The sequence below is a fragment of the Nomia melanderi genome, chromosome 3 (genome assembly GCF_051020985.1).
Source record: "Nomia melanderi isolate GNS246 chromosome 3, iyNomMela1, whole genome shotgun sequence".
Classification (NCBI taxonomy): Eukaryota; Metazoa; Arthropoda; class Insecta; order Hymenoptera; family Halictidae; genus Nomia; species Nomia melanderi.
This window is the reverse complement of record NC_135001.1, coordinates 20,743,930-20,770,141: the sequence shown is the minus strand read 5'-3', so window position 1 is coordinate 20,770,141 and position 26,212 is coordinate 20,743,930. Positions and strand designations below refer to the sequence as shown.

Here is a 26,212-nt window from a genome sequence, read left to right as displayed (position 1 = left end):
TAAACGATGGTTATTTGAAAACACTTCTATATTACGAATAATGCTACCTAATACGGTGACATTCAACTAGATCACCGTGCAATCATAATGACGCAATTCAAAATGATATAATATCATAATTTTTTCATTTTGTGTATCTTACTGTATGAAATCGTTTTACATTCAACGTGTTAACTAAGCAATAATGTAATTTAGCTTTATATGTCGAAGGTTTCGCATGTTTCAATGAATTTTCACATTAAATATTATACTTCATAATTTTCTATGCCAAATCGAATGTCGACTGAGAGGCACCTATGGAGTTCAAAGCATTAACAGTTCAATATGGCGAAATTCATATTTTCGCAACAGATCAGTGATTCAGGGTTAACGGTTAAATTCCGAAGAAAATCGTGCACCGAGGGGTTACCCGAAAATTCGGAAATTACAAGCCGAGGATAGGTTGCAGGAAACTCGGCGCCGGCCGGAAGCGCGTGTCCCCTCCCCCCGTAAGGTCCCGGCACCGCAGGCCACGCAACTTTCCCTTTTCGCGGGGGAGGGACGCGTCCGTCCTAGCTCCGGGCCGTGCGATGCAGGCAAAGCTGCACGTTAAGACCCGAATAATGAAAAGCAGCCGCCGGTAATTCCCTTCGTGGATGAATGAAGGTGGGTGGAGTCTGAACCGCGGCCGAAACGGAATCAGGGGCGCATGACAGTCCTTCGAACCCTCTGCCTTTTCAGTTCTCGGCTGGTCGTCCGCGCGCGAGGGTCTTCGCTTTCTCCCTCCCGGTGCCTCGCGTTCTCTACTCGATCCTGCCGGCCCTCGATCCTCGCACCCTCGTGTGCCCCCGTTTGTTATGATCGCGATCGCTGCGCGGACAATGTTCGGATTGCGGTGTTTCTCGGGATTTTTCGCCGCGATGGGTATGTAATTTTGATTTATTTCCTTTCTTCTTAACCGCCTGTAGGCCCGTGTAACTTTGAAGTCGCGTATCAGTATATTGGCGTCTTGTTGATTTCTTTCATTTCGCACTCGAAGTGGTGAATGAAATTAAGGAATCAGTTCACTTGAACTTTTACACGCTCAGGATTGAAAGTCTGCGTAACTTGAAAGTTAGAAAATATACTCGTTTGACGAAATTATTGGAACTACTGAGTAAATTATTAATTCGTATTCATATGTGGATATTTATTAATTTTGTAGTGTATAGATTTTGTTATAATGAACAAAAATTCGATAATCATAACCGATTGTATTACTGATTATTAAAGTAAATTGTTAAAGTTAACCCTTTGCACTCCGGAGGCGCCAATAATTGATTTGACACAGCTAAATTGTAAAGTTTGAGGTTTAATACTCAACTTTGTATAATGCATTAATATGAAATGTTGGAAGAAAATGGTTTCCTTCCTCAATGTATGCGCGACTTCTTGTCAACTCAATTTTGGAAAATCTCGTCTGGAGCTCATTAGGAACTGTTGAGTATTTCCAGTGAAAATTTGTGAAGTGCATCATATCTTTAAGAAAAATTATAATTTAACCTTTTGCACTCGAGGTGACTCAGTCACCGCTTGATTTGATTTGCAAAATTATAGTCTTTTATATAATGTTAAATTTTATGATGCATCAACATATGAAGTATTGAAATAAAATAACTTTCGTTCTTAGTTTGTACATGTTCTCTCAATTAGTTTCAAAGAACATCGTCTGTCTCATCGGAGAACGTTGAATATTTCTAGTGAGAAACTTTCGAGTGCAAAGGGTTAATCATCAAAAACTTGATTCCAATGCCTAAGAGGTTAATCACCTATTTAATTATTGATTTAACGGAAGGAAACTTGTTTATTTGATAAATGTACGAAATCGGAATAACTCGAACGATTGTTCGTTGAGTTACCGATAGACATCTGTATAAATCGCGAAGAAAGTTTCGTGAATTGTTTTATTGCGAGTTACATTATTATGGTACTGTGAAGAATTAAGTTGGCATGGTGTTTTTTTTTTTATCACGTACTACGCCTTTATTCATAGTTTGTGACAACTGTTAACCAGTGGTTTCATTGTTTCGTCTAATCGTCGCTGAATCATCTTTGTCGCGTCTAACGGAAGTTGTTTATGGCTCGGCCCGATATTTCCACGAGTTAAGCAGCCTGATTTTCACGTGGCTCGATTTAACGAGTCGTTTCACTTTTTAACCGGGCAACTTTTTCAGTTTTATGGCTCACGTGAGCATAATTCAACGCGAAAAGCGGTCTGATCGGGCTCGCCGATAAGACACGCGACTAACGCGTAAAGTACGCTGATAGAAGCATATTTTTCGCCGTTGAACGCAGGAAAACACGAGAGCGTAAACAGAGGAACGAGAAATCGTTGGAAAAGACGCTAGAAAAGTAATCAGTGGAAAGATTCAGTAGTTTCCCGTGAATTAACCCTCTTAATATCGTACAATTTATTTTGCGATAGCGTGTTAGACCTTTCAACCCTTTGCACTCCAGAGGCAAGTCACCAAATGATTTGACACAGAACTGTAAACTTTGATATTTAATATTAAACTTCGTATAATGCATCAATCTACGAATTGAAAGAAAATCTAAGAAAATGTCTACCTCATTAGAAAATATGGAACATTTCCGGTGAAAAACTTCTGGAGTGCAAAGAGTTAAAATTGCCATTTTTCTTAAAGCTAAAGTTAACTTCATTTCTTCCTGTTTTGATTATAAAATGCACGTAATTTCATGGGGAAAAAGGAGGAAGAATGTCGGTAAATTAAAACGCCGGCACATCGGCTATAATGTACTAAGAGGGTTAAGTACTCGAATTTTCAGGAATGATTTACGTAGTTCGATGAAACACGTGCGCCTCGGGTAATCTTTCCCGTAAGTTCGAGCTCTCTCCTTTTCGGTTCTTCTTGTCCCTTCTTTACCTTCCTTCTCCGTTGGTATTGAAGTTACGTAGTTGGAAATTTCCCGGCCAAGGGGGAGAAAGAGAGGAGAGAGTTCTTAAGTGATTTCTTTCGACCTCCCTTTTGTTTTCCTTGTTATTGTTGGACGCGACTCCCGGGCCGGGAGAAGTTTTCTGCGAAACAGGTTGTAATTGGCGAGCCATACTTTTCGTCCCGTTGTCGAGAGTTTTCCCGTTGCTCGTTTCGCCGCGGAACGGTTTCTGCCTTCTAGGTTTTCGCCTTCTAGGCTCCCGCGGCGGAGATCTCCGGGAAAACACGATTCGAAATCGAGATAGAAAAATGTCGTCCGGCGAGTCGTTTAATTTCATAATGGAAATAACGGATCCCTGAAGTCGCGATCAGGATTTGTTCTACGATTCGATTAACCTATATTCAAACTTTCCTCTTCCGCTCGTCATCTTATTTGTTTAATCAGAAAATTAGTCAGGTCGAACGGAAGCGAGTTCTACTTAACCCATTCGAGGTTTTGCAGTGAAGTTTTTTCAAATCTCTGGATGATAGTCATAAAAACTCAATTTTCTTATTGATATGTTTATTTTGTTTTTCTACACTTTACAGATACTATTAATTCAAAAAAGTCTTATTTTTACTTGACGCAGAATAACTGATAAATGCTCATTATTATTATTGCATATCCATTATTGGAGTATACAAAATCTTGTGCAAAAGGTGTCCGTTGTCTCGACGATTTATTTCTCAGCTATAATCGATACAACTTTATCGTTAATAATTTACCAAGAGAAAGAATGAAACTCTAGGTACATCCAATGTTTGCTTTAAATTACAACTACCAGAAGAATAATATTCGATTCGAATCCACGAGGAGCGAGTAATATTTCTGCTCGTCGGGTTCCGTTTAAAATCTTCGCCGCGACATCTGACACGGTGTTGCAAGGCAAGGGGTTAACAGCGTCTGACAGCTGGTAATTCGATCGAAAAATCAGTCGGTTGATGGAGCAAATTAACCCGAATTCCTGGAATTCCGCGTATAACTCGCTTCATTGGCTCGAACGAGGCGATCAGTCAGCGAGTAGGTGGCGAGAACGAACGGGAATGGAAGTCGAAGGAGCGAGCGACCGCGGATTCTCAATGTTTCCGGCTGGGGCTAGGAGAAAACGAGGGAAACCGCTCCTTTTACGAGCCATCTTTCACGGAGGGCCCCGTTATCGGTTTCCCCTTCCGAGGGAGAGCGTTTCCGCCGTTCGCGCTCCCGCACTCTCTCGTCCCCTGTTCATTCGAACGTTCAGAATAAAACAAAAAAAATTTTTTCACCTCGTAAAAATTCTTCGGTTTCCGTCGAACGAGGCGCCGTAAATTCGTAAGTTATTCGTGGTGCTCGGGAGAAACGCGATCCGCGCTGCGCTCGTTCCGCGTTAGGCGAGACGAGGACTGAAACGTGTTTCGCGAGTGAAAATCGCCCTGGGAGTTTAGAGGATTCATAGAAATGCGGTATAATCATCGGGAATCGAGCATTCACGCCTTGCTGTATGATTGTTTTCGAAATTATACGTGATATTGTCTTTAATCACTAAAAATAGTACGGAACTTATACCTATTTCAGATCTAAGATCACTATGAAATTTATACCAGTACCAACTAACACTAGAACTACCGAGCATTTCATACGATTTATGTGTAATCTCTATAAAAATTCAAGTGACACTATTTATTTTCAAGATCATTTCGAATATTCCATGCTTTTAACACTAGTGACATGACACATTCATTATAGTACTGAAATAGAACTATTTTAAAGCATCTTTTTAATGTGTTCATATAACTTAGTTTCTAGTAGATAACTGAAACTCTCAGTGACCTGTAGTCTATGCAATTATATTTATACAATATTCAATATATTAATATTATACTGAATTATTAAAATAGTTGAAATGGTTAAGTATAGGAAAGTAATGCTGAAGTTCTATTTTGAAGCATCTTTTGAACACTAGAACTACAAGGCATTTAATACGATTAATATGCAATTCCCATAAAAATTGTAACGATAGATTATTTTCAGTTTCTTCAGACATTCGTCATAGTACTCAAATGAAGCTATTTATTTCCAAACTCATTTCGAACATTCAATGCTTCGAAGATACCAATAATTGCAAAACAACCAAATCGAAACCAGTCATTTCGACTGGTACGGTACTTCCAGTGCTAATAATAGAAAACCCACCAATCAACCCATACCAATTACCAACAAAGCAACCATATTCCTTCGAATTCGGACCAGTCGAACGACACCAACGTTCAAGCCGTAGCCGCCTTTTTCAATAGTCCCACACGATATTTCAAGATAAGGGGTTAATCAGTCCTCTCGCCGTCCGTCCACCTCGCCAGTTGGCGGCGCGAAACGCCTGGAAATAACAGTCCTAGCCGATAATCCTCGGTTGTATCGCGCTCGCGATCGCTCGGGGCGCCCGACACGATTCTCTCGTGCAATTATGTAACGCCGACTCGCGACAGAAGGTCGCCTGGCGCGAGCAAAACCGCTCACGTAAGACTTCGTGGATCCCTCTTCCTCCAAGCCTCCCAGCCCCCCGTTTCTTTCCTCCTCCCCCGATCGGGGGGTGGCGTCGAGGCGAGAGGTAAGCGAACCGAGATCTCGCGTGTCATTTCGCCATAATTCTCGCCGGCAATTTATGCTTTTCGCAGAAAAGCTGCCTTCCCATCCGGGGGGTAGCCGAGTTAAAAAGAAGGAAGGGGGGGCGGTGGGTCGTGCCGGCGGAATGGAACTCGGCGGAAGGGGTGGAAGGTGGCGACGGCGGCGGTTGGCAGGAACGGCGTAGACGCGAAAAGGGAACCAGCCGGTAACCCCCCGGACCACTTTGCCGGGGACAATATCGTATGTCTTAGCTACTTCGTAAAATAAACAGCGACCCTCTTTCTCCACCGGCCGCCCCACGAGCCACCACCCCTTTCGCCGGCTACATTTTCATACGTTCCGTCCTTCCTTCCTTCCGTCGTCCGTCCGTCCGTCCGCCGACCCGCCGGCGATGTTTCGCGAAAGGTAAACTCTCGCGTTTCCCTCGGTCGTTCCGTTCCTCTCGGCTCGTCTTCTCCGGGCTTATGATTTTCTTCCCCATTGCCCTCCGTTTTCTTTGTCTCGCTCGACATTTTCATCCCCCGCTCCACCCCCCGCGGCCTGTCCAGGGTTCTCTTGGTTGCTCGGTTTCTTTTTTCCCTTCTAACCCTCCCGCGTTCTCTTTAGCCCCGTGTCAGGATTCCTTTTTTTTCTTTTTTTTTGCTGAAACTCTTCCCTCTCTTGGAATCTTTTTCCATCGCGCTCCAGCGCTCTCTTTGTGCGAGGCCTGCCACGTTTAACACTCTTCCGCGATGGTCAGCGATGGCTGGAGATACCGAATTGCTTGGGGAATGATTGCGATAGGTTTCGGCGGCTATCTTGGGTATAGTGGCCTGTTGAATTCAGCGAATCTAGGGAAAATATTGATACAAGGGGATTGGAATAGTTTACTGTATACAGCGCCTTGTTTTGTAACTTTGAGCAACGTTTGCGGCGTTGATTTCCGTCTTTTTTGTGTGAACCGTAGGATTGACAGCGTCACGAACATCTAACGGTAGTAGTTATTGAAAACTGAAGTAGATAATATTGTAACGTAAAAATTTTCATACCAAGTGATCAATAATATTTTCAGTATCATTCATTTTTTCCACGAAACGAAATTATGACCAGATATTACACAATGCACTCGATTCTCGTGACAGTTAATCCTTTGCACTCCAAAGGTGCCTGTCAGTCACCACTCGATTGGTGCCTCAAAATTGTAAAATTTCCTATTTAACACTAAATCTTGAGTAATCTGTCGATACGTGAAATGTGGAAATAAAATACCATTGTTCCCCTTATTTTGTGAATAGATTCCTCGTTCGGTTAGTTAAAAAAAATGTCATCTGTATCTCATAAAAATAAATTGAATATTTCTAGTGACAAATTTTTGGAGTACAAAGAATTAACCCCGTACTATTTATTTTCGCTACTAAGCTCGTGTAACATTTTACTATATATAATTTAGAAGAAAAGTAGCAAAATTTTCCATTCTACTTCAAGTGGAAATTTTATTTGAAGATAATACATTGATAATATCAAAATAGTTCGCTTTGCTCAGTGGGTAACGAATAACATCGATTGTCAAATTAGTCTAGAAATCTCCATCACGAGTCTCACTCATTGTCCTTCAAGGGGTTAACGTGTCAACCCTTCTCCAACGAACCCGATTTTCGACATTCTAAAATTCTCTGTCCCTCGCTGTCCACTTCGCTTCGACCTCCGCTAATTTCTATTTATTTCTCTGCCATCGCTCTCCCCGTTTCTCCCGTTAACCGTGCTCCATTTAATTACATTTCTTTCCAGCCCGCGCGTCACGGATTTCTTTGGTGTTCCTGTCTCTCCGAATTTCCTCTTTCTCCGTTTCCCTTTCGCTTTTCAGTTCTGGTCGAGCGTACCGGAATCGACGCTCGCCCATTCAATCTCTCCGGCCGTGTTCCGCGAAGGGGGTGAGAGTCTCCCGACGAGAAGACATCCACCCCCGTCCCCGTATTCTTACGTAAGCAGCCAGCCGCACCAGTGTGCTCAAAGACTGTTTATTAAAAAGCTTTTAGCGATATTAGACTGTCCACGGGGAAGCTTCGTTCACGGCAAGGACGCGCGGGAATTTCGTCGAATTCCCAACCCCTCGGACACTCACCCCCTTCTGTTCCCCGGGAAATACACGAGACTCGCGCGCGTCTTATGAATTTTAATTGCTCGGGAAACGCGGACTGCCTCCCCGCTTCGTTCGGATCGATTGAAAGAGTCGAAGCTTCAGCCTCGCTCGAGCATGTCCTCTTCGCGCACCTGTTACCACCTGCTCCTCTCCGTCGACGGATCGAATTCGTTTCCGGCAGAATGAAAAGAGGATGGAAGTGTCGTTCTGTCGCTCCGTTTATATTTAATGCGCGGTGAATTTACGAAACGACGTACTCGTAACGCGAAAAGTGCAATTGTTATCACTTTCGAAAATTATTATCGCTTTTCTCTGTCATCTTTCGCTCACGAAGTATCAACGGCCGAGGTTGACGGCACGATCTCTCCTAATAGGAATTTACGTTCTCGACTCAAGAACGTAGAATCGAGAGTATTCCAAGCTAAATAAATGAATATTACAAGTGTGCAATCTTATACTCCTAAATTCCCTATAACTGAAAGAGCATCGAAATCGAAGGATCAAGCATTTACTTCAAGTGAATCAACAATCAACAATTTACTTTGACAACCTACCAACTGGCATGATGGCCGAACACTCGGAATTTTCCCTACAAGTTCGATATGGTTATCTTTATTGATTGGAAAATATAAGAGCATAAGTTGGATTAACCCTTTATAGGTTGATGGCACAGATAGATGCCACTTTTATTAGGGGTCAGATTACAGGAACTTCGCCATTTTGATCCTTATGGTGTTGCAGGAACGGTTGGCACAAATAGGTGCCACCATGAAACAAGGAATCTAGGAAAATTTCGAGAAAAATTCTCAATAATTGTTTTTTGAAGTATTTCTAATATGTATACGGTCATTCTTCCGTTGCCAATCGAACTTGAAATACAAGTGAAAATGTAATCAATTAACCTTCGTTTCAGTTCCGAAGGTTTCAGAAAGTTATAGACATTGGATTCGTGTAGACTTGAAATTTTAATTAACAGGTTTACGGAACCCGTCAATTCGACGGATAACGAATTCTTTAAACGTTATTTAGTAATAGTTTAACCCCTTGCGGACGAAGATATCTTGAAATATGCAAGACTTTCAGCAGATAAAACTGAATTATATATCAAATCCTTAATTAATATGAAAAAGGAAACTACTCGATGATCTCTGGCTGTAGTAACTAAATCATTTGTCTGCAACTTAGTCTTCCAAACATGAAAATTTCAGTTTTTTCAAATACGAAAAAACAGTTCAAGCCGATTTTGCAATCATGCGAACACGCATCGCGATACTCTGGTTTGCTACAATCTTCGATTTATAAACGTTCCTAGGAACAATAGAATAAACTGTAGAACAAACATCCGTAAATCCAACATTAAAAAACAAACCTACAATTTCCAAGGAGAAATGTGAATTCGCTGACACGGGGAGCCACTTCTCATCGAAACCGAACGCGTTAACGAACGATCGGCTCGAAACGAAAATAACCGAGGCGCGGGCGCGTGCGCGGAGCGGCACGCTTTCGCCTAATTACCGTAGGCCGCGTTGCGTGAACAAAAGTGCGCGCACACCGAGTTTTCCCCGACACCTGTGGCGAGTGCAACGGTGCATGCCTCCCCCCTCGTCCAGGGTGCTAATTGCCGTGTTCTCGCCAGTCATTGTTGGCCGATCCGTGCGCGCCTCCGATCATGTCCCGTCCCGTCCTCCCCGCTTCCGGTAGAAAGTGGCCGTGCGGTTAATCATCGCGAGCGTGACTTCCGGCCGGCCTCCACGGTCCTGCTTTCTTCTCGTGGATGCGGTTTACCGGGCCGAGCCGGGTCGCGCAGGCCCGGCCGAGCGGGTGACACATGTGGAAAGCCGCATTCTGCCCTTCCTGTCCGACCGACCGCCATCTGTTCACTTCGCGGAGCCCACTTCCGCTCGGTCAACCGAACTCTCTTCGAAACCGACTCCCTCCTCATCTCTCCCCGCGCTCCCTATCCGGCTTCCTTCTTCCCTTTCCCCTCTCTTCGCTTCCTTTACGTTCAATTCCCCGTTAACCCTTTATAGAGCAAATTCATTTTTTGATCATTCGTATTCCCTATCGCATATGTAGTGGTCCCGGATGACCCCCAAGTTTATAGGTAAAAAGAAAATTAGGAAACAATATGGACGACACGTAAAAATACAACTTAATTAACCCTTTATAGGGTAAATTCATTTTTTGATCATTCGTATTCCCTGTCGCATGTATAGTCCCGGACGAGCCCCAAGTTTATAGTGGGGCTACTATTATTATAGATGTTGAAAAGGTGGATCGTCGGCGAAAGGAAAATTAGGAAACAATATGGACAACACGTAAAAATACAACTTAATTAACCCTGAGTTAACACATTGAGCGCCGACCCTGCGATAATGCGGGATTTTTAATCTATCGTTTCATTGCTAGTCCTACATTAACACTGAAACTACCGAGCGGTTCAATTGACTTCTGAAAATTTCTCTATTGAAACTCCAAGAGTGCATCTGTTTAGACTTCAATTGATTTACAATTCAATTTGCGTAGTGCTAAATGAGTTTCTTTAATAATTTCTCGGAGAAACATTTGTTACTTTTTTAACAATTGCAAAAGAAGACATCGTGTAACATTCGAGATATGTATAACACAAATCCAAAGTAAAATTTACAAAGTCGAATTCCTTATTCTCTTCCGTAAGTTAGAAATTTTGCTTTAATCGATGTTTAAAAATGTATCGATATAATCATCGACGCTCGCGTTTTTAGTAGCTGAAATTTAACCGGCGTTCAATGTGTTAAGTGGATATTGTAGTTCCTTGGGTATCGTAAGTTTAAGGCGACGGTATTGTTTCCGAGGCAGTTGCGTAGGTTTCGTAAGTTTCGTAGGTTTCGTAGGTTTCGTAGGTTTCGTAGGTTTCAGGTGGATGGTATTACCAAGGCGGTACTACAGTTTCGAAGCCGATACTTCGGATGAGAAGACGATAGTCCAGATTTCAGACAATAGTATATCTTACAAGGCGATGCTCGAAATCTTGAAGCAATAGTTAAATCTCCAAGCAGCGATTTAAATCTCAAAGCAATAGTTCAGTCCTCGGGTGAATAGTCTAATTTTCAAAGCAATACCGTAGTTCACGAGGCGACACTGTAGTTTCCAAAGCAAACGGTGTACTTACCAAACCAATACTGTAGTTTCCAAGGTGACTCGCTTTTGGGAACAGTCCCCATCCAGTCCGACTATATTAACGCGTTGAATGCCATGGGGGTCACCGGTGACCCCCAACCGAATCCAATTACTATAATTCACTTAATGAGACGATGGTTATCCGAAAGCATTTCTATATTACAAACAATGCTACCTAATTTCGTGACATTCAACTAAATGAACGCGCAGTAATATTAATACAATTCACTCAAATAATTTAATATTCTATTTTTTCCATTTCGAGTATTTCGTACCATAAAATCGTATGCCATTCAACGTGTCAATCAATCGTATCCCATTTCATCTAGCACGCGTTGGAATCTATGATTCAACGAACAGCTCTTCTCTTACCAATTTTTAATTCGATCTTCCGCTCCTTTATGGAAATAGAATTCCGAGTGTATTCCTTTATGGAAAGACAGTTCGCAGACGCGCCTTTTGCCGGAGCCGTCTTTGCGTTATGAACGAAGTTCAAGAGATAAAAGACTCCCTCTCTCTCCCTCCCTCTTGATCGATGTCTGGCATTCAATCAACAACGGGTCGCTTGTTCACGATCAACAGAGACGAACGGGGATTCTTTGTGTCGCAAAGGGTTGAAAGGCATTATTAAACATGCCGAACGGAGTAGGGGCCGGCAGGTGGTCGGAGAGGTGGTGGGCGGCATTGATTCGACGGTGGAAGCAGGGATCGATCCCGACCCGATCGATTCTCCTCGTTCCCGAAGCTTCCTGGTCTGTGTTTCTCTTTTCCTTCGTCTCCTCAATTATCCTTATTTTTCTTCGGAAGCTTTTACCTACCCCTCTCCGCCGTCCTTCGCCTCTTTCCCATGGAGAGCGGAGAGATCGAGACCTGTTTACGTTCGCGATTCACCGATCCCAGCTCTATTTATTCCTGGAAATTCAATTACTTATCGTCGCGTGTATGGTCTTCCCGGTTTCGCGAACGGCGAAGTCCCGACAAGTATATTACGCGATTGTTAGCGTGTTTCTATTCGAATTCGCGACGCTAACCTTTGGGTTCGTTGGATCTCTTAACACTAAAACTAGGACTTCTTCTTTTTGGAATTGTTACAAAGACAACAGCTGTCTGTGGGCGATTACTGAAGAAATTGATTTGTCAATACGCAAACTGCATTGTGAATCGATTAGAGGCTCGATAGATGCATTCTTGGAGTTTCTATACAGGAATTTCAGAAAGTCAGTTTAATTGTTCGGTAGTTTTAGTGTTAAGAGTCGGCTTTCAGCTTCCTTGCTTTAGCTTCTTTCTCATCGATCGCGTGTTCATTCCCTGAGAAATGTTTGAGTTCAGGGCGGAAATTGAAGGAAATCAGTGTCACTGTGGACTAGAAAGATGACAAGTTCGCTGGACTGAAGATTGTGGGTTTAATTGATGTCTTACGAGCTTACCACTGTTTTAACTTTCGAAATATACATGACTTTCAGCAGATAAAATTATATATCAAATGCTTAATTAATATAAAAAAAGGAAACTTCGCGATGATCTCTTGCTGTTCGAGTAACTAAATCATCTGTCTACAACTTAGTCTTCCAAATACGAAAATTTCATCTCGACAGTCGTCCGCAAAGGGTTAAATCTGATAGTCTCAGTTTCTTTCGCTCGTATTTTCGATACTGACACAGTCATCTCCATAAATCCATGAAATTCTAGGCAACACGTTTGTCTTCGTTAGCAACAGTTCGAATGAGTAGATGAACTTGTTATTCCAGCTGAACTAAGGAATATCGTACGAATAGAATTCTTTCAGTGCTTTCGTCGGCGTTCATAGTTCAACCGAACCGCGCACGGACCGGCAGTTTTCATTCGGACTCATCCTAGACCTCCCTTCGATGCTCTACACCCCTTTAGCGACCTTACGCGCATTGTTAAATTCTCCCGGTCCAGTTGATCCCGACAATCCGCACCGGTTCGTTAACACCTTCGACTTCTTTCCAATTAGTCGGCTGCGACGATCCGCGATCCTCCGTTTTCTGGCTTTCGGGCGCGCAACGAAGTCGAAACCGTCGATTCACTCGATTTGAATGTTACCTTTAATCCTGTCGGTGCTGAATACTCGACGAAATGGCTTCCTATTTATAGAGTATTTTCGTGCAACACAAAAATGTTCGGACATTGATGATAAAATGCGAGAAAGAATTTTGAATGTTTTCTTCGTAAAGAAATAACGAGAAGTTGGAAGTGTACTTTGGATATAATGTGGACTGAAGTCTTATTTCAGTGCGATTCGTCTTGCTTAGGTTCTGTCTTACATAACAATGCCGATTTTGAATAAAAAATTCAAGTAGCAGCAGCTATATATAACCTCAGGCGGTAGCTGACGCATTAACCCTTTGCACTCGAGAGGTGACGCTCAGTCACTTGATTCGATACAACAAAACTATAAAGTTGAAACTATCATGAACTTTTCCTGCCTCTTGAGTCTTAGAATTCCTCGAGTTTGAAGGCTTCGGACTTATCCACTGCCAGGAAATATGCTTCTTCTCTTTTCTCATTGAAATCAGGACAAATATTTTCAAAAAAGTTAACAAAGTCCATTTAAAAAGAACAAGCGATTACAGACATCACTTTCAGGAAATTCAAGTTTCTTTGCGAATGTCTTCACACCAAAACTTATAGGATATAAGTTAACTTAAAGTTGAATATTTAATATTTTAAATTATACTTCGCATTGTTACGTGAAATATTGAAAAAAAACACCTCTGTTGCTTAATTTATCTATGAATTATCGTTGAATTACTTTCAAACAATATCACCTATATCTCGTCAAAAAGTGTTGAATATTTCCATTGAAAAACTTTCGAGTGGTGACTCTCAGTCACCATTTGATTTGATACAGCAAAATTATAGAGTCTTATATATAATAACAAGCTTCGAAATTTGATTTTACATTGAAATAAAATAACATTCCTCCTGAATTCACATATGTTTCCTCATCAATTAGTTTCAAAGATCGTCTGTATCCTATCAGAGTGTTGAATATTTCCACCGAAAAACCTTCGAGTGCAAAGGGTTAAAGATTCACTTCTCGACAACAAAGAACACTCCTTGCCATAGAATTATCCCAAACGATTCCCTGCATGTTCCAGCAAATTCCCGCGCGAATCTCAGCAATCCACGATACACCTTCACTAGTGCAAGTCTTTTCACGCCATCCGGCGCAACTGTTTCCATCCGTTCGGCATTCGATCGAAGTCGATCGCTGGAGCGGCCGACGATTTAAATTAATTTCCATCGCGGTACGTGACCCGCGTCGTCCAATTTGTTCCCGGTGACAGCGCGCGTTCCGGGCGCATTAGCGAAATTTCGAGGGACAATTCCGGGAGGAAGTCACCTCGACGGGAGAGATCTTCCACGGTACGCTTGCTCCTCCGGGAAGTCTGGGTAAGAGGCGGGACCTCCTCGAGCGAGGAGGAAAGAGACTCGGGGAATCCTTATCGATCGGATCGCGTCGCTTTCCCGACTCCGCCGCTCATTGAAAACTTGTAACGAGGCTTTCGCGACGCGAGCCATTCGGATGCAAATGCCCGCTCGGGTTTCTTCTTGACGGTTCGCTCGGGAACGACTGATTTAACGATTCGAACCGCGGCCGGGGGACGAGCCCTTGCGGCCGCGGCACCGGTCAAACGTCGCGCCGCGTCGTTTCGCGAATTATTTCCATGAAAGTCGATCTTGTTCTTTGCTCTGCCTTCGGCTTTATTGCCTCGGTTCTTGGATTCTCTTCTTGGCTTTTCAATTAGCGGAACTCGATGTATATACTAGATTTACGGTTTATTCTACAGTTTATTCTATTGTTCCTAGTTACGTGCTCGTTCGTGTAAATCGTGTAGCTTCGAAACCGAAGTATTGCGTATTCGTGTAACTGCACGAATGTACACTTAAACTGTTACTAAACATTGTTGAAAGAAGTATCCGTCAAATTGACGGGTTCCGTGAATCTAGTGTTAAGCAGTTTAAGTCTAATGCTTCCGATAGTTTAATTGTGAGGAGTATGTAACTCTGGATGATTTTTGGAATATTCGTGTAGAAGTGTATTATCGCGATGATAAGAGTTAAGTATTTTAAGGTGTAGATTATTCAACGATTTCATGTTCGCTGGAACATGAGAAAGCATAAGGCTTTGCGTAATAAACTACTATAGAGATTAATTGGTCTTGGTTGACAATGAGATCGATAAAAAGGAAGCGAACGCTTGTCGTGGAACAAATATTCCCATATTACAGAAACAAGCACGATTAGTCGTTTAATTAGACGCACTCATGAAAATTAAAATATGTGGATTAGATGACTGTTTCACGATCGAAGTAGACATTCGACGCATCGACCTCGATACGAGAATATACTAGAGAATACAGATGATGCACAATCAGAAAAACAGCGCTTCGATGGAAAGCACCTGAGAATAACATGGCTCTCATTTGTATAAGTAGAATCTCTATTCATTAATCCGCCATAATGAAACCAAATCGAATCGAAATCTTCCGATGTTCACAAAAGGTAAATGACACTGTTATATAAGAAACCGTTCATACTACGTCACTTCAGGTGCCAGTTCATCAACTCGCAATTAACTTCACCTATACAACCGTAGACAAAAGCAACTTAAACTCTAAATCATTGAATTAGTCGAAGATGTACAATTTGAACTTTATTCATACAGGTCTCCGAGAATCGTTGACAACTCTTCCGTCCAGAAGAGACGAATATAGCATCGTATAGCGCCATGGCATCGAAAACACCGTGTAGGTCTAAGAAACTCGCGTGAAGGTTCGCACGGACCCAGTCGCGAGGTTGCGTTTCGAGGTTTTCAGCGGAAGTGAGAGAGTTGAGGAACACGAGTCCAGTTTGCTTCGGCGCGACTTATAAGTACAAGTAATACAAGAGGGCGGCGATGGCGCCGATTATGCCGGTTATTACTAGTGGATGGATCGCTTCGTCCTTCTTCAGGGACGTCGATTTGTTGTACGTGGTCTTCCAGCCTTCCTTCGGCTTCTTGTTCGCCTTCTCCGAGTCGACCAGCTCGCCGACCAGGTACTTGCTCATCAGGTCGAAGGCGTCCTTCGAGTGGCCGACGTCGTCGAAGTCCTCGGAGCTGTCTTTGCCCGCGTGATCCAGCAGGATCTCCTCGCCTCCAGGATGCTCGTTCAGGAAACTCGCCACATTGTACACCTTGTCGTGCAGGATGATCAGGGTCTGTTCCGTGCCACGCTTTCCGGTTGTCTCGACTTCGTTTCTCGTGTACTTCTTGCTCATCGTGTTGTCTTGCTCTTAGACTCGGCAAGGATCAACCAGGGTTATCTGGGAATAGAATGATGTAATTAGATTCAGTTTTTTTGAGGTTGAGGAGAATTGAGAGTTTTTGATATAAGGGATGCGTTGATCTTGTGGCTGGGGGTTAACCGTTTGCGGACGAATGTCGACGTTTCGATGAAATTTTCATATTTGGAAGACTGAGTCGTTAATACATGATTTAACTTGAATAGAGAGATTGCACGTATGTTCCTATTTTTCTATTGCTTAAGTAATTGATGTATAATTTAGCTTCATCTGTTGAGAGTTTTGTATATTTCATATTTATATTTTTAAGATATTTGGAAGACTGAGTCGTTAATAAATGATTTAACTCGAATAGAAAGAGATTGCACGTAGTTTCCTATTTTTCTATTGCTCGAGTAATTGATGTATAATTTAGCTTCATCTGTTTTGTATATTTCATATTTATATTTTTTAAATACTAGAGTTACTAGATAAATCGAAATGATGAATGTTCAAATTCTTTTAGTTATTGGAAAGGTACCAGATGGTTCTCCGAGGAACGAGCAATGAAATCGATTTAGCGATAGGCAAACTGAATTATAAATCAATTGAAATCTCGATAGATGGACTATTAGTTTCTATGGGAGAATTTCTGTTTGTAATTTTGATAGGGACTTTTTACTTCAGTCAACCATTTGTCTTACGAATTATATTCATGTTGTTTTCGAAGAGTTAGTGTCGTTAATGAATAATTAGAAAAGAAAGATAACATTTAATTTCAAGGATAATATTAAATTACATTTGATGTTAGACGAGAAGTTAATCAAGGTTGGAATTACTAGAGTATACTTTGATTTCCTGATCTTTCTCTCTCGACAACGTGGTAGTATACTTCTATCACTAACACCTCCAAGGATCAATTAAACTAACGCAGGTGTAAATTATTTGTAATCGATTCAGCCTGATGATGTAACACTATAACACAATTCATGTCAATTGTGGCGAGACATACGCGCGTGAAAACTAATTTGATTTTTCACGAGATCGAAACCGACGGAGTAGTCGAGTCACGTTCTAGTTCCAGTCATTCATTATTTATAAACGACGTTTAACTGGAAATGACTTTACTGATCGTTGTGTTGGGAGCGACGTTGTAAAATAGTTTGCATTTGAATACTGTGTACTCCACTGAATTTTCTGCGGATAGTGCAGACTTCTAAGAGTTCAAATATTTGTTGGTTTACATTGAAAATCTAGACGCTTTTGTTACAATTAGCTTGCAGTCTTCTAGACAATCTGCTTCAATTTCTATGACCTAAATGTGATTGGTGTCGGTCTAAAATTATATCGAATTGAAAATTAGCTATGTTACATTGCGTACCGGCTAATTATCAGAAAAATTGTGATGGCAGTTTTCACTGAGGTCCACTTATATTATACATAGAAGAACTCGGATATATTGTTGTGTAATATATCTTAAACAGATAATCAATTCGAATTAAATTTTATATTTTTCCAATACCGCGGTAATTAGCGGAGTTGCATAGCTAAGTGTCTTTGTATAACAACGAGATTTCTCGTTACCGGTACGCAATGTGTTAACGAACCAAATCAAATTACCATAGTTCCTTCAATGAAACGACGATTATTTGAAAACGTTTTTATATTAAAAATAATGCTACCTAATATCGTGACATTCAACTAAACGAACGTGTAGTAATATTAACGCATTTCAATCAAATGATTTAGTCATATATTTTTTAAACATTACTTAGTAATAGTTTAAGTCGATCTTGATTCGTGCAATTAAGCGAATACTCTGGTGTTGAAGCTACAATTTTCGCGATTTATATAAATGAACAAGTAGTTCTCTAGGAACAGTAAAATAAAGTATAGAATAAATGCCCGTAAATCTAGTGTTAATATAGTAAGAGAGTCCTTACATCCACGGAACATTGGGATAATTATTACAAATCCTATAAATATAAGAAAACCACGAACACGAATGCGTAGCGTAGATACGTCATCGATTTCCGCAATTAAGGATCCCCTTTTATCCGAGTCAATGTGACTCTACAGGTACAGAGTCCTTTCTGTCACACAGAGAAATCGTAAGATCGTACGTTAGAGTAAACATGATTCACCTAACAGGAGAAAAAGTTAGTGCTTTACATAACTGAGTGTATTAAATCGCCTTCGATTGCTATCAATTATTAGTGATTCCGTTACTACAGATCGTAAAATTCAGATTCCACTGCCGTTACGCATCGAACACGCAGAAAGTAAACATACATTCACTCGATCGAATTTTTATTCGTATTGTACTATCGCATATTTATCTCTCTGAGTGTCACCGTATTGAACAGCATTATTTACAATAGAGAAGCGTCCTCAAATAGCTATCCTTCAACACTAGAACTACCGTACCAATCGAAATGACTGGTTTCATTTCTTCTGTTTCGCTATTATTGATATCTTCGAAGCATTGAATGTTCGAAATGACTTTGAAAATAAATAGTTTCATTTGAATACTATAATGGACGTCTGAAGAAACCGAGAATAATCTATTCTAATTTTTATAGGGATTGCATATCGATCGTATTAAATGTTCGGTAGCCTTAGTGTTCACTGATGATTCAGTTTGCATATTATTCAATCAGTTTCTTTAGTAATTTCTCAAAGCATCTGATAATTAATTTAGGAATGAGTCAGTTTGATCCGTAGTAATTCTAGTGTTAACACATTCGTGACATTTCCTAAAATTTACCAGCGTAACGTAGGACTACGTTATTAGCACTCCACTAAAAAAATTGAAAATAGCGTAACACATTACTAGCATTCTACTAAAAGAACGAAAAATGACTCGACATTGCGAATTCTAGAAATTCGTAATACTGATAATTGACTGATCACAATTCGCTTCGACTCGGACACCGGTGAAACGGCGCTTGACGCGTTAAAAATTTCATCGGCGACTTCTCATTTGCGTATAATAAAAGAGTACCTTCACCGAGTATCAATCGGAATGTTAATTTCGTGTTTGTCGTCGAATCGATACCGCCTCCCAACGTGTCGGTATCTTGTTTGTTCTGTTAGTCAGCGAATCGTTCCTTTCAACAAATAACCGATACCGACAGGTGTGTGTGTACTCGCTCGCGCGTTTGCGTTCAATGATTTTATCGTTGGCCCTCTCGAGAGCCTTTTGCCTAATGTAAATCCATTCTCGGCCCGAGTTTATTGTTTCTACGCGGACGGTTTATTTGCGACGGGCAATAAACGGCCGTACCTCGTCTGTTTTATTATATAACCTGTGTCCGATCGCGTCGGTGAACGGTCAACGAAGGAAACGCCATCGATATCGGCCAACGGACGGTAAAAGTTTGTTTAAATATACTTTATTGATGCCGACCTTCCGTTGCTTACTGTTTTTCACGCGTTATTGGCGTAATACGCATTTAACCATGAACGGATAGCACTTCCGCGAAGGTGAACGGAATACATTAACGCTTTATCTATCCGCATTTCATTTATTACTTTTGAACGGTTAATCGAGTTTTTGATAATATATAGTTATAGCTAAATTTAGATATATAATTATAATTAAATATAATATATGGTTATATATAGATAATAGCGATTGTAACTTGATGACAGTTAATATTTAATTCATATTATCAACAATTAATGTTTTAATTTGCACTCGAGAGGTGACTCTCAGTCACTTGATTTCATACAGTAAAACTATAAAATTTGATATTTAATATTTCCTATAATGCATCACTTTGAGAAATATTCAAATAAAATAGCTTCGTTCCTCGATGTACGCGTGATTTCTCGTCAACTTAGTTTCACAAAATATCCATTTTATCTCATCAGAAAATGTTAAAGTATTTCTAGTGAAAAACTTCCGAGTGCAAAGGGTTAGTCATTGTTAACCCTTTAGATGAAATTTCCATATTTGTAAGAGTAAGCAAACAAATGATTCAATTAATCAAACAGCAACAGATCTGTGTAATTTTCTTTCTATTAAGCAATCGATATATAATTTATCTTCATGCTGAAGGTTTCATATTTCAAAGAATCTTAAGGGTTAATTGTTAAATAAGTGAAACTCGTTTTCGATATGGTAAAGTTATCGAGAAAACGATGAATCGATGGAGTTGGTGATTGTTTCAGAGAAAAATTTCTCGAATGTACAGAACGCTATAAAAATAAAGCAGACGAAACTATGTGAAAACAGATAGTACCGCGAACGATAACATTGAGTATTTGTATTTACGATTTGCCAGGTATCACGAAAAAATACGAAGAGGTTGGTTCGTTTACTCTGAATCGAGAGTCGATAAACTCTATTACGTACATTGTCATTGAGTGCATTGCATTGGTGAAATGAAGAGCAAAGTATGAAAGTACGATTTTTCGAGCAGCCGAGATTCAATTACCAGTGCGTACTATTTTTTGACGGATTCCTAAGTGATGCTAACACGTGAAGCGCAATTACTCGGAGGTCGCCGAGGGAGATTGCACAATCGGCCTGTGCTGTAAGATGATTCTTCGTTTTTCTAACTATGATACGAGTAGCCGGGAGAAGTCGCTATCTTCGACATTTGCCTCGTCATGTTCGAGATAAAAAAAATTCACTGTTGCGTGTGCGATATCTATTTATATGACTGAAACCCCTTATTATGGAAAGTTGATTGGTTAAAAATCGATGGAATTGTGTTTAGATTATGCAGGATTATTACAGCAAGATGACCGAATCTTGGGAGTCGTTGTCTTTCGTTGCCAATGGAGCTTGAAGTGAAAATGTAATCGAGTAACCTTCGTTTCAGTTTCGAAGGTTTTGGAAGGTTATAGACATTGGATTTGTAGAATTGACTAAGATATCTTGAAATATGCAAAAGCTTCAGCAGATAAAGCTGAATTATATATCAAATCCTTAATTAATATGAAAAAGGAAACTACTCGATGATCTCTGGCTGTAACTAAATCATTTGTCCGCAATTTAATCTTCCAAATATGAAAATTTCATCTTAAAATGTCGACTTTCGTCCGCAAACGGTTAAGTCGATCTCGACTCGCGCAATTATGCAATTTTAATAATTTATACAAACGAACACGTAGTTCTCTAGGAGCAATAGAATAAACTACAGAATAAATGTCCGTAAATCTAGTGTTAAAAGTTCAATGGAATTCTTATGTCAGAACAGTTGTTTTCGTGTTATTCTTTGTTTACCGACCGACTAATCTAATCGCGCCATTTATCTCGTGCCGTCGTTACTTTGTTTCCAACGAGTCTTCTACTTAGCAAAATAATTGCTCCCAAGAGTTCGCACGAGAATCCACATTTAAAAATTCTCGTATTCCGATGACACACTTAAACTGACATAACATTTAGCTCGAATTGATACCGAACATCGTTCCACCAAATACCGTAATCTGAAATTACACTGATAGCCTTATCAACAATGATTGTGCTCGTGGAGCGTACTTCAATTACTTGCGTCACGGCTAAAAACATCGCGCAGCTCGGAAACAGCGTCTACCAGATCAAATACTTCAGCCTTGTAACAAACTGAACAAACTGTCTACATCGGCCTCGACTGCGCCGTCACGTTACACGGAACTGAACCGTATTTATATTGTCTCATTATCTATCGCTCGCGATCGAGGCAACCACTAATTACGTACGATTCTTAGAAACATTAACTGAATAATCATAGTTTAAACGAATCCCACCGTTACTCAATTTCAATTTTAATAGACTTCAACAGCGTAATTTTAATATATCATCAATTGTTAGTCACATTGGCAATCGGAAAGCAGATTCCTAGCTCTCCGCTAGAGACGAAAGCGTGCCCGGCAGTCACGCGACGCGTCCTTCCGCCGCGAACAAAGAGGAACGCGCAAACTCCTGACTAGCCAACGAACACAGCGACTCGAACACCATGGGACACCAAACAGAGACAATTCCGACCGTTAACAGGAACGCCGCTGCTAGATCATTATAAATCCCCCCCAACCTCTAAACATCGACCTAGCAAAGTTCACGGGCGCATTGCTTAACGGTTCAGCGAACAGGAAGCTATTCGAGAAAATTCGTCCGCCTTCCCCATGATTCATTTCGCTATACATACAATCTCAGAATATTTTACAACGAACTCAAGACACCTTCGATCTCTGTTTATACCTTTTTTCTAAATCTCTCCCGAACCGAGACACTTTTTTCACCTAACGACGCTCGTGCAAACAGAGGCGGCGTTCTATAGAAGTCGCCGTGCTCTATCGAGAATAGAATCTCCGAGACCGCCGCGGGTCGAGAATAGAGAATTCGAAAACCTCCGGAGGAACCCGTTTGGATCCGATTAATCGATTCCGCTCGGCCGCCGACCGAAGCGCCACGGCCGCTGCTGCTCGCCGGCGCGCTCGAGGCTCTCGCGGCTGGAATTCCGCTCGGTTCACGGTCTGCCCATTTTTTTTTATTCACTCCCAGCGCGGACAATCGTGCCGCGCTTCTTCCCACGTACCTTCTTCGGCTAACTTCTCGTCCGCTTAACACGCACTAGCTCTCGATAGATCGTCTCTCGACTGACTGCGCTCGTCGATCCGCTCGCGAATTTCTTTGCGCGCTCCTTGAACCACGCCACTGAGAAAGAGTGGGTTTGCGCGCTCTTTGAACCACGCCACTGAGAAAGAGTGGGTTTGCGCGCGAGAGACAGAGGGAGAGTGAGAGAGAGAGAGAGAGAGAGAGAGAGAGAGATAGAGATAGATAGATAGTGCGAGATCGAGATTGGAGGAGGGATAGAGACGAGGAAACGCGGACGAACGAATCAAAAACGCGAATGAAGATGTTCTCTAAACGGGCTGTTCGCGAGCCTGCGCTGGCACAAACACTGCCACGATCCAGGTCAGACCGTAGCCAATGTGGCCAGATCGGGGAAATCGAGGGGAGTACGGTTACCCTCTCCTCAGCGACGCCGATGGTTTCTGCGGCGGTCGCGGGGGTTGTTGAAGGACGCCTGCCGATGAGGAACGGGATCGTGGAAGGGGCGACGCGGAGTGGGAGGAAAAAGGCGGTTTCGCCTTTTTCTGGCTTCGCTGGACTACCGTGCCAGCTTTATCCTTACGCCCTCTGGATCCCTCGCCCCACCAACGGCCCCCCTGTTATCATCTTTCGCTCCCACTCGTTGTCACACCGGTTCTCTAGCTTGCGTCACGAGATGGATTCGTGAGACGCGCGTGGCGTTCGTTGTAAGAGGATTTTTGAATGATAGCTACGGAATGGTTAACCCTTTGTGCTCGGAGGTTTTTTGTTGGAAATATTTAACCCTTAGTAGTCCAGATGGTTTTGTAATCTGTTAGCAATTGCAACTAATTTTTATGGTATTTCTAATTGGAAGTTTTTTGTTAGAAATATTTAACCCTTAGCATTTCAGATGGTTTTGTGATCTGTTAGAAACTGCAACTAATTTTTATGGTATTTCTAATTGGAAGTATTTTGTTAGAAATATTTAACCCTTAGCATTCTAGCTGGTTTTGTAATTTGTTAGCAACTGCAACTAATTTTTATGGTATTTCTAATTGGAAGTTTTTTGTTAGAAATATTTAACCCTTAGCATTCTAGATGGTTTTGTGATCTGTTAGAAACTGCAACTAATTTTTATGGTATTTCTAATTGGAAGTATTTTGTTAGAAATATTTAACCCTTAGCATTCTAGCTGGTTTTGTAATTTGTTAGCAACTGCAACTAATTTTTATGGTATTTCTAATTGGAAGTTTTTTGTTAGAAATATTTAACCCTTAGCATTCTAGATGGTTTTGTGATCTGTTAGAAACTGCAACTAATTTTTATGGTATTTCTAATTGGAAGTATTTCGTTAGAAATATTTAACCCTTAGCAGTCCAGATGGTTTTGTGATCTGTCAGCAACTGCAACTAATTTTTATGGTATCTCTAGTCAAAATGAGAAATGCTATAACATACCTTCGATGTTTTAATAAAAATCTAATAATTAATAAAATATTGAGTATTGTAACTGGTGTAATACTGGAGCCTACAGAGTTCAAAGGGTTAACTCTTTGTTTTTCACTTGAAATATTCTGTACTTTCTAATTTGATATAGACGAGATTCTTTAAAATGAATTTAACAAGAAATTATATATAAATTAGGTAACAGAAGTATTTTCTTGTAATATGTCGCGTACTGATGTAGTGTACAAAGGTTAATGGTGAATCCCAAAATTTATAATTTTGCTGAATCAAATCATCTGGCGACTGGTATGATCTTTGATTATATGGGAGTTCAAAGGTTAATTTCAATGTTCAAAGGACATTCTATTTTATTGCAACCACTACCTGTTTCAACCATTTTTTCTATATTTATTTGTAGTATCACAATTGTACCATTTAAAGGTAACATTTCAATGACTCCCAAATATTCTTCAATAAATAAATAGAGCGTCGTATTAAGCTGTAATTGAACGAACTAACGTCGACGTGAACTTCAAACTGAAAAACCAAGAGCACTTCGGACCGCAAAGGGTTAATTAATAGGAAAATAGGAAGCTAAATAAATAAAGGAGACTAATTAAATCATTTGTTTGCGACTTAGTCTTCCAAATATGAAAATTTCATCTCGTCGAAATGTCGACATCCGTCCGCAAAGGGTCAATTGAAATGAATTATACTAATTCGATTTGGTTGGAGGTCACCGGTGACCCCCGTGGCATTCAACGTGTTAACACGTTAAGCGCCATGTCAGCCACTGGTGACTGACGCTTCTGAATGACTAAAAAACAATCGTAACATACAAGACAACCGATGTGACAACGAGCATCGTCATCGTGTATCAAGATCGAAATTAATTCTCGCAGTGAATATCGAAAAATTGATATCTCTATTATCGAATAACCGATTATGTTCCGTCACGATCGAAAGTACCAGTTTCTCGGAATGAAGTCACGATATCGACAGTGCTCGATCATCATCCTCTCGTCTTATCGGTGTTCCCAGCCGCTCGACTCGGTGCGAAACAATTTTTATTTAACCACCATCACCGTCTTCTCCTTTTTTTATTGAAATGCATATCCGGCAATAAAGGAATGCGCAGGTCGTAATTCTTCTGCGAATCGCGCGCAGTTTTTCGCTCGCGGTTTCTGTAACAGTCTGAAGGGTTGTTAAAATTGTACAAGATAAAGTTATCAATGTTTCAATATATTTATGTAAATGTACCATCCTTGCGTCACCTTGTTCACAGGTTCCATTGAATAATTTCCAGCGATCGAAATTCAGCGGAATGTAAAGCTATTTTCGACAAAGCTATTTTTCGGAACTATTCAACAATTCGCATAGAATTTTTTCTATCTCTTCTTAATATATTTTTGTTCCGCAACTGTTTCGAATTTTAACTTCTACATATTACCGTCGGTTTTGGAAGGCGTGTAGACGAATAATTGGCCTGTAAATATATTTATGGTACGATGAATGTATTCATGAGCAATGACAAACGTTTATTACGAAGGCTTCCGAATTCGTACATATGGAAAGCAAAAATGCAAACGGAGGAGACCTGTAATCTCTGCTGCCACCGGGAATTGCAAAAATTCTTAGCTTCTGTGATCGATCAATTCCACCGAGACGACAGTAGAAAAATTTGATGAAATTATAATACATCCATAAAGAATCGATTAACCGTTTCAAATTCGATAACATTCCGGAATTGTATTTAATGACCTCGACTCGTGAATAAACTCATGTATGTCCAAAGTAAAAATTCAAACAGAAAAAGAAGTACAGTTCACTACCACCGGGAATTGCAAAAATTCTTTTCCTCTGAAGCGAGGTATTCGCCGGAAGAACAAGTTGTAATTTTCTTCCCTTCGAGCCGGTGATCGACTAACGGTTCCCGCGGGAATAGGTTTTGCCGGTTACAGTCGACTACCATTTGTTCTTTTTCCGGCGGTCCGACGGAAAGTCCGCCGAAGTAACAGCGTTCCGCGAGTCACGGTGAACGTCGGTAGCATTCGGACCTCGTCAACGCGAAATCAAACCGAACTATTGATCGGGAACGGTGCATCACGGCATGCGGCTAAT

The 26,212-nt window shown here is 41.0% G+C and overlaps 2 protein-coding genes and 1 long non-coding RNA gene across 10 annotated transcripts in view; 1 reads left to right on the top strand and 2 right to left on the bottom strand.

Moving 5' to 3' along the window:
* HnRNP-K (Heterogeneous nuclear ribonucleoprotein K) overlaps positions 1 to 26,212 on the top strand; it is a 199,976-nt gene that overhangs the window by 148,693 nt on the left and 25,071 nt on the right. The window lies entirely within an intron of this gene.
* On the bottom strand, positions 15,500 to 23,020 carry LOC116429320 (cytochrome b5). Of its 4 annotated transcripts, none has more exons than XM_031982139.2 (2): positions 22,648 to 23,020; positions 15,500 to 16,162 (listed from the first exon to the last, which is right to left on the bottom strand). In XM_031982139.2, exon 2 carries the CDS (start codon positions 16,115 to 16,117, stop codon positions 15,725 to 15,727), a length of 393 nt encoding a protein of 130 aa, XP_031837999.1. In that variant the 5' UTR covers positions 16,118 to 16,162; positions 22,648 to 23,020; the 3' UTR covers positions 15,500 to 15,724. The 4 variants fall into 4 exon arrangements, with proteins under 4 accessions (XP_031837999.1, XP_076221987.1, XP_031838000.1 ...); XM_076365872.1 differs by lacking the exon at positions 22,648 to 23,020 and adding an exon at positions 22,311 to 22,528; XM_031982140.2 differs by lacking the exon at positions 22,648 to 23,020 and adding an exon at positions 21,928 to 21,951.
* On the bottom strand, positions 24,907 to 26,211 carry LOC143174367 (uncharacterized). Its single transcript, XR_012998214.1, has 3 exons — positions 25,657 to 26,211; positions 25,352 to 25,577; positions 24,907 to 25,275 (listed from the first exon to the last, which is right to left on the bottom strand). It is a non-coding gene; the product is annotated as an uncharacterized LOC143174367 (long non-coding RNA).

Bases quoted from the DNA above. Each gene is read 5' to 3' on its own strand.
- LOC116429320 (XM_031982139.2), bottom strand. From the start codon at position 16,117: ATGAGCAAGAAGTACACGAGAAACGAAGTCGAGACAACCGGAAAGCGT.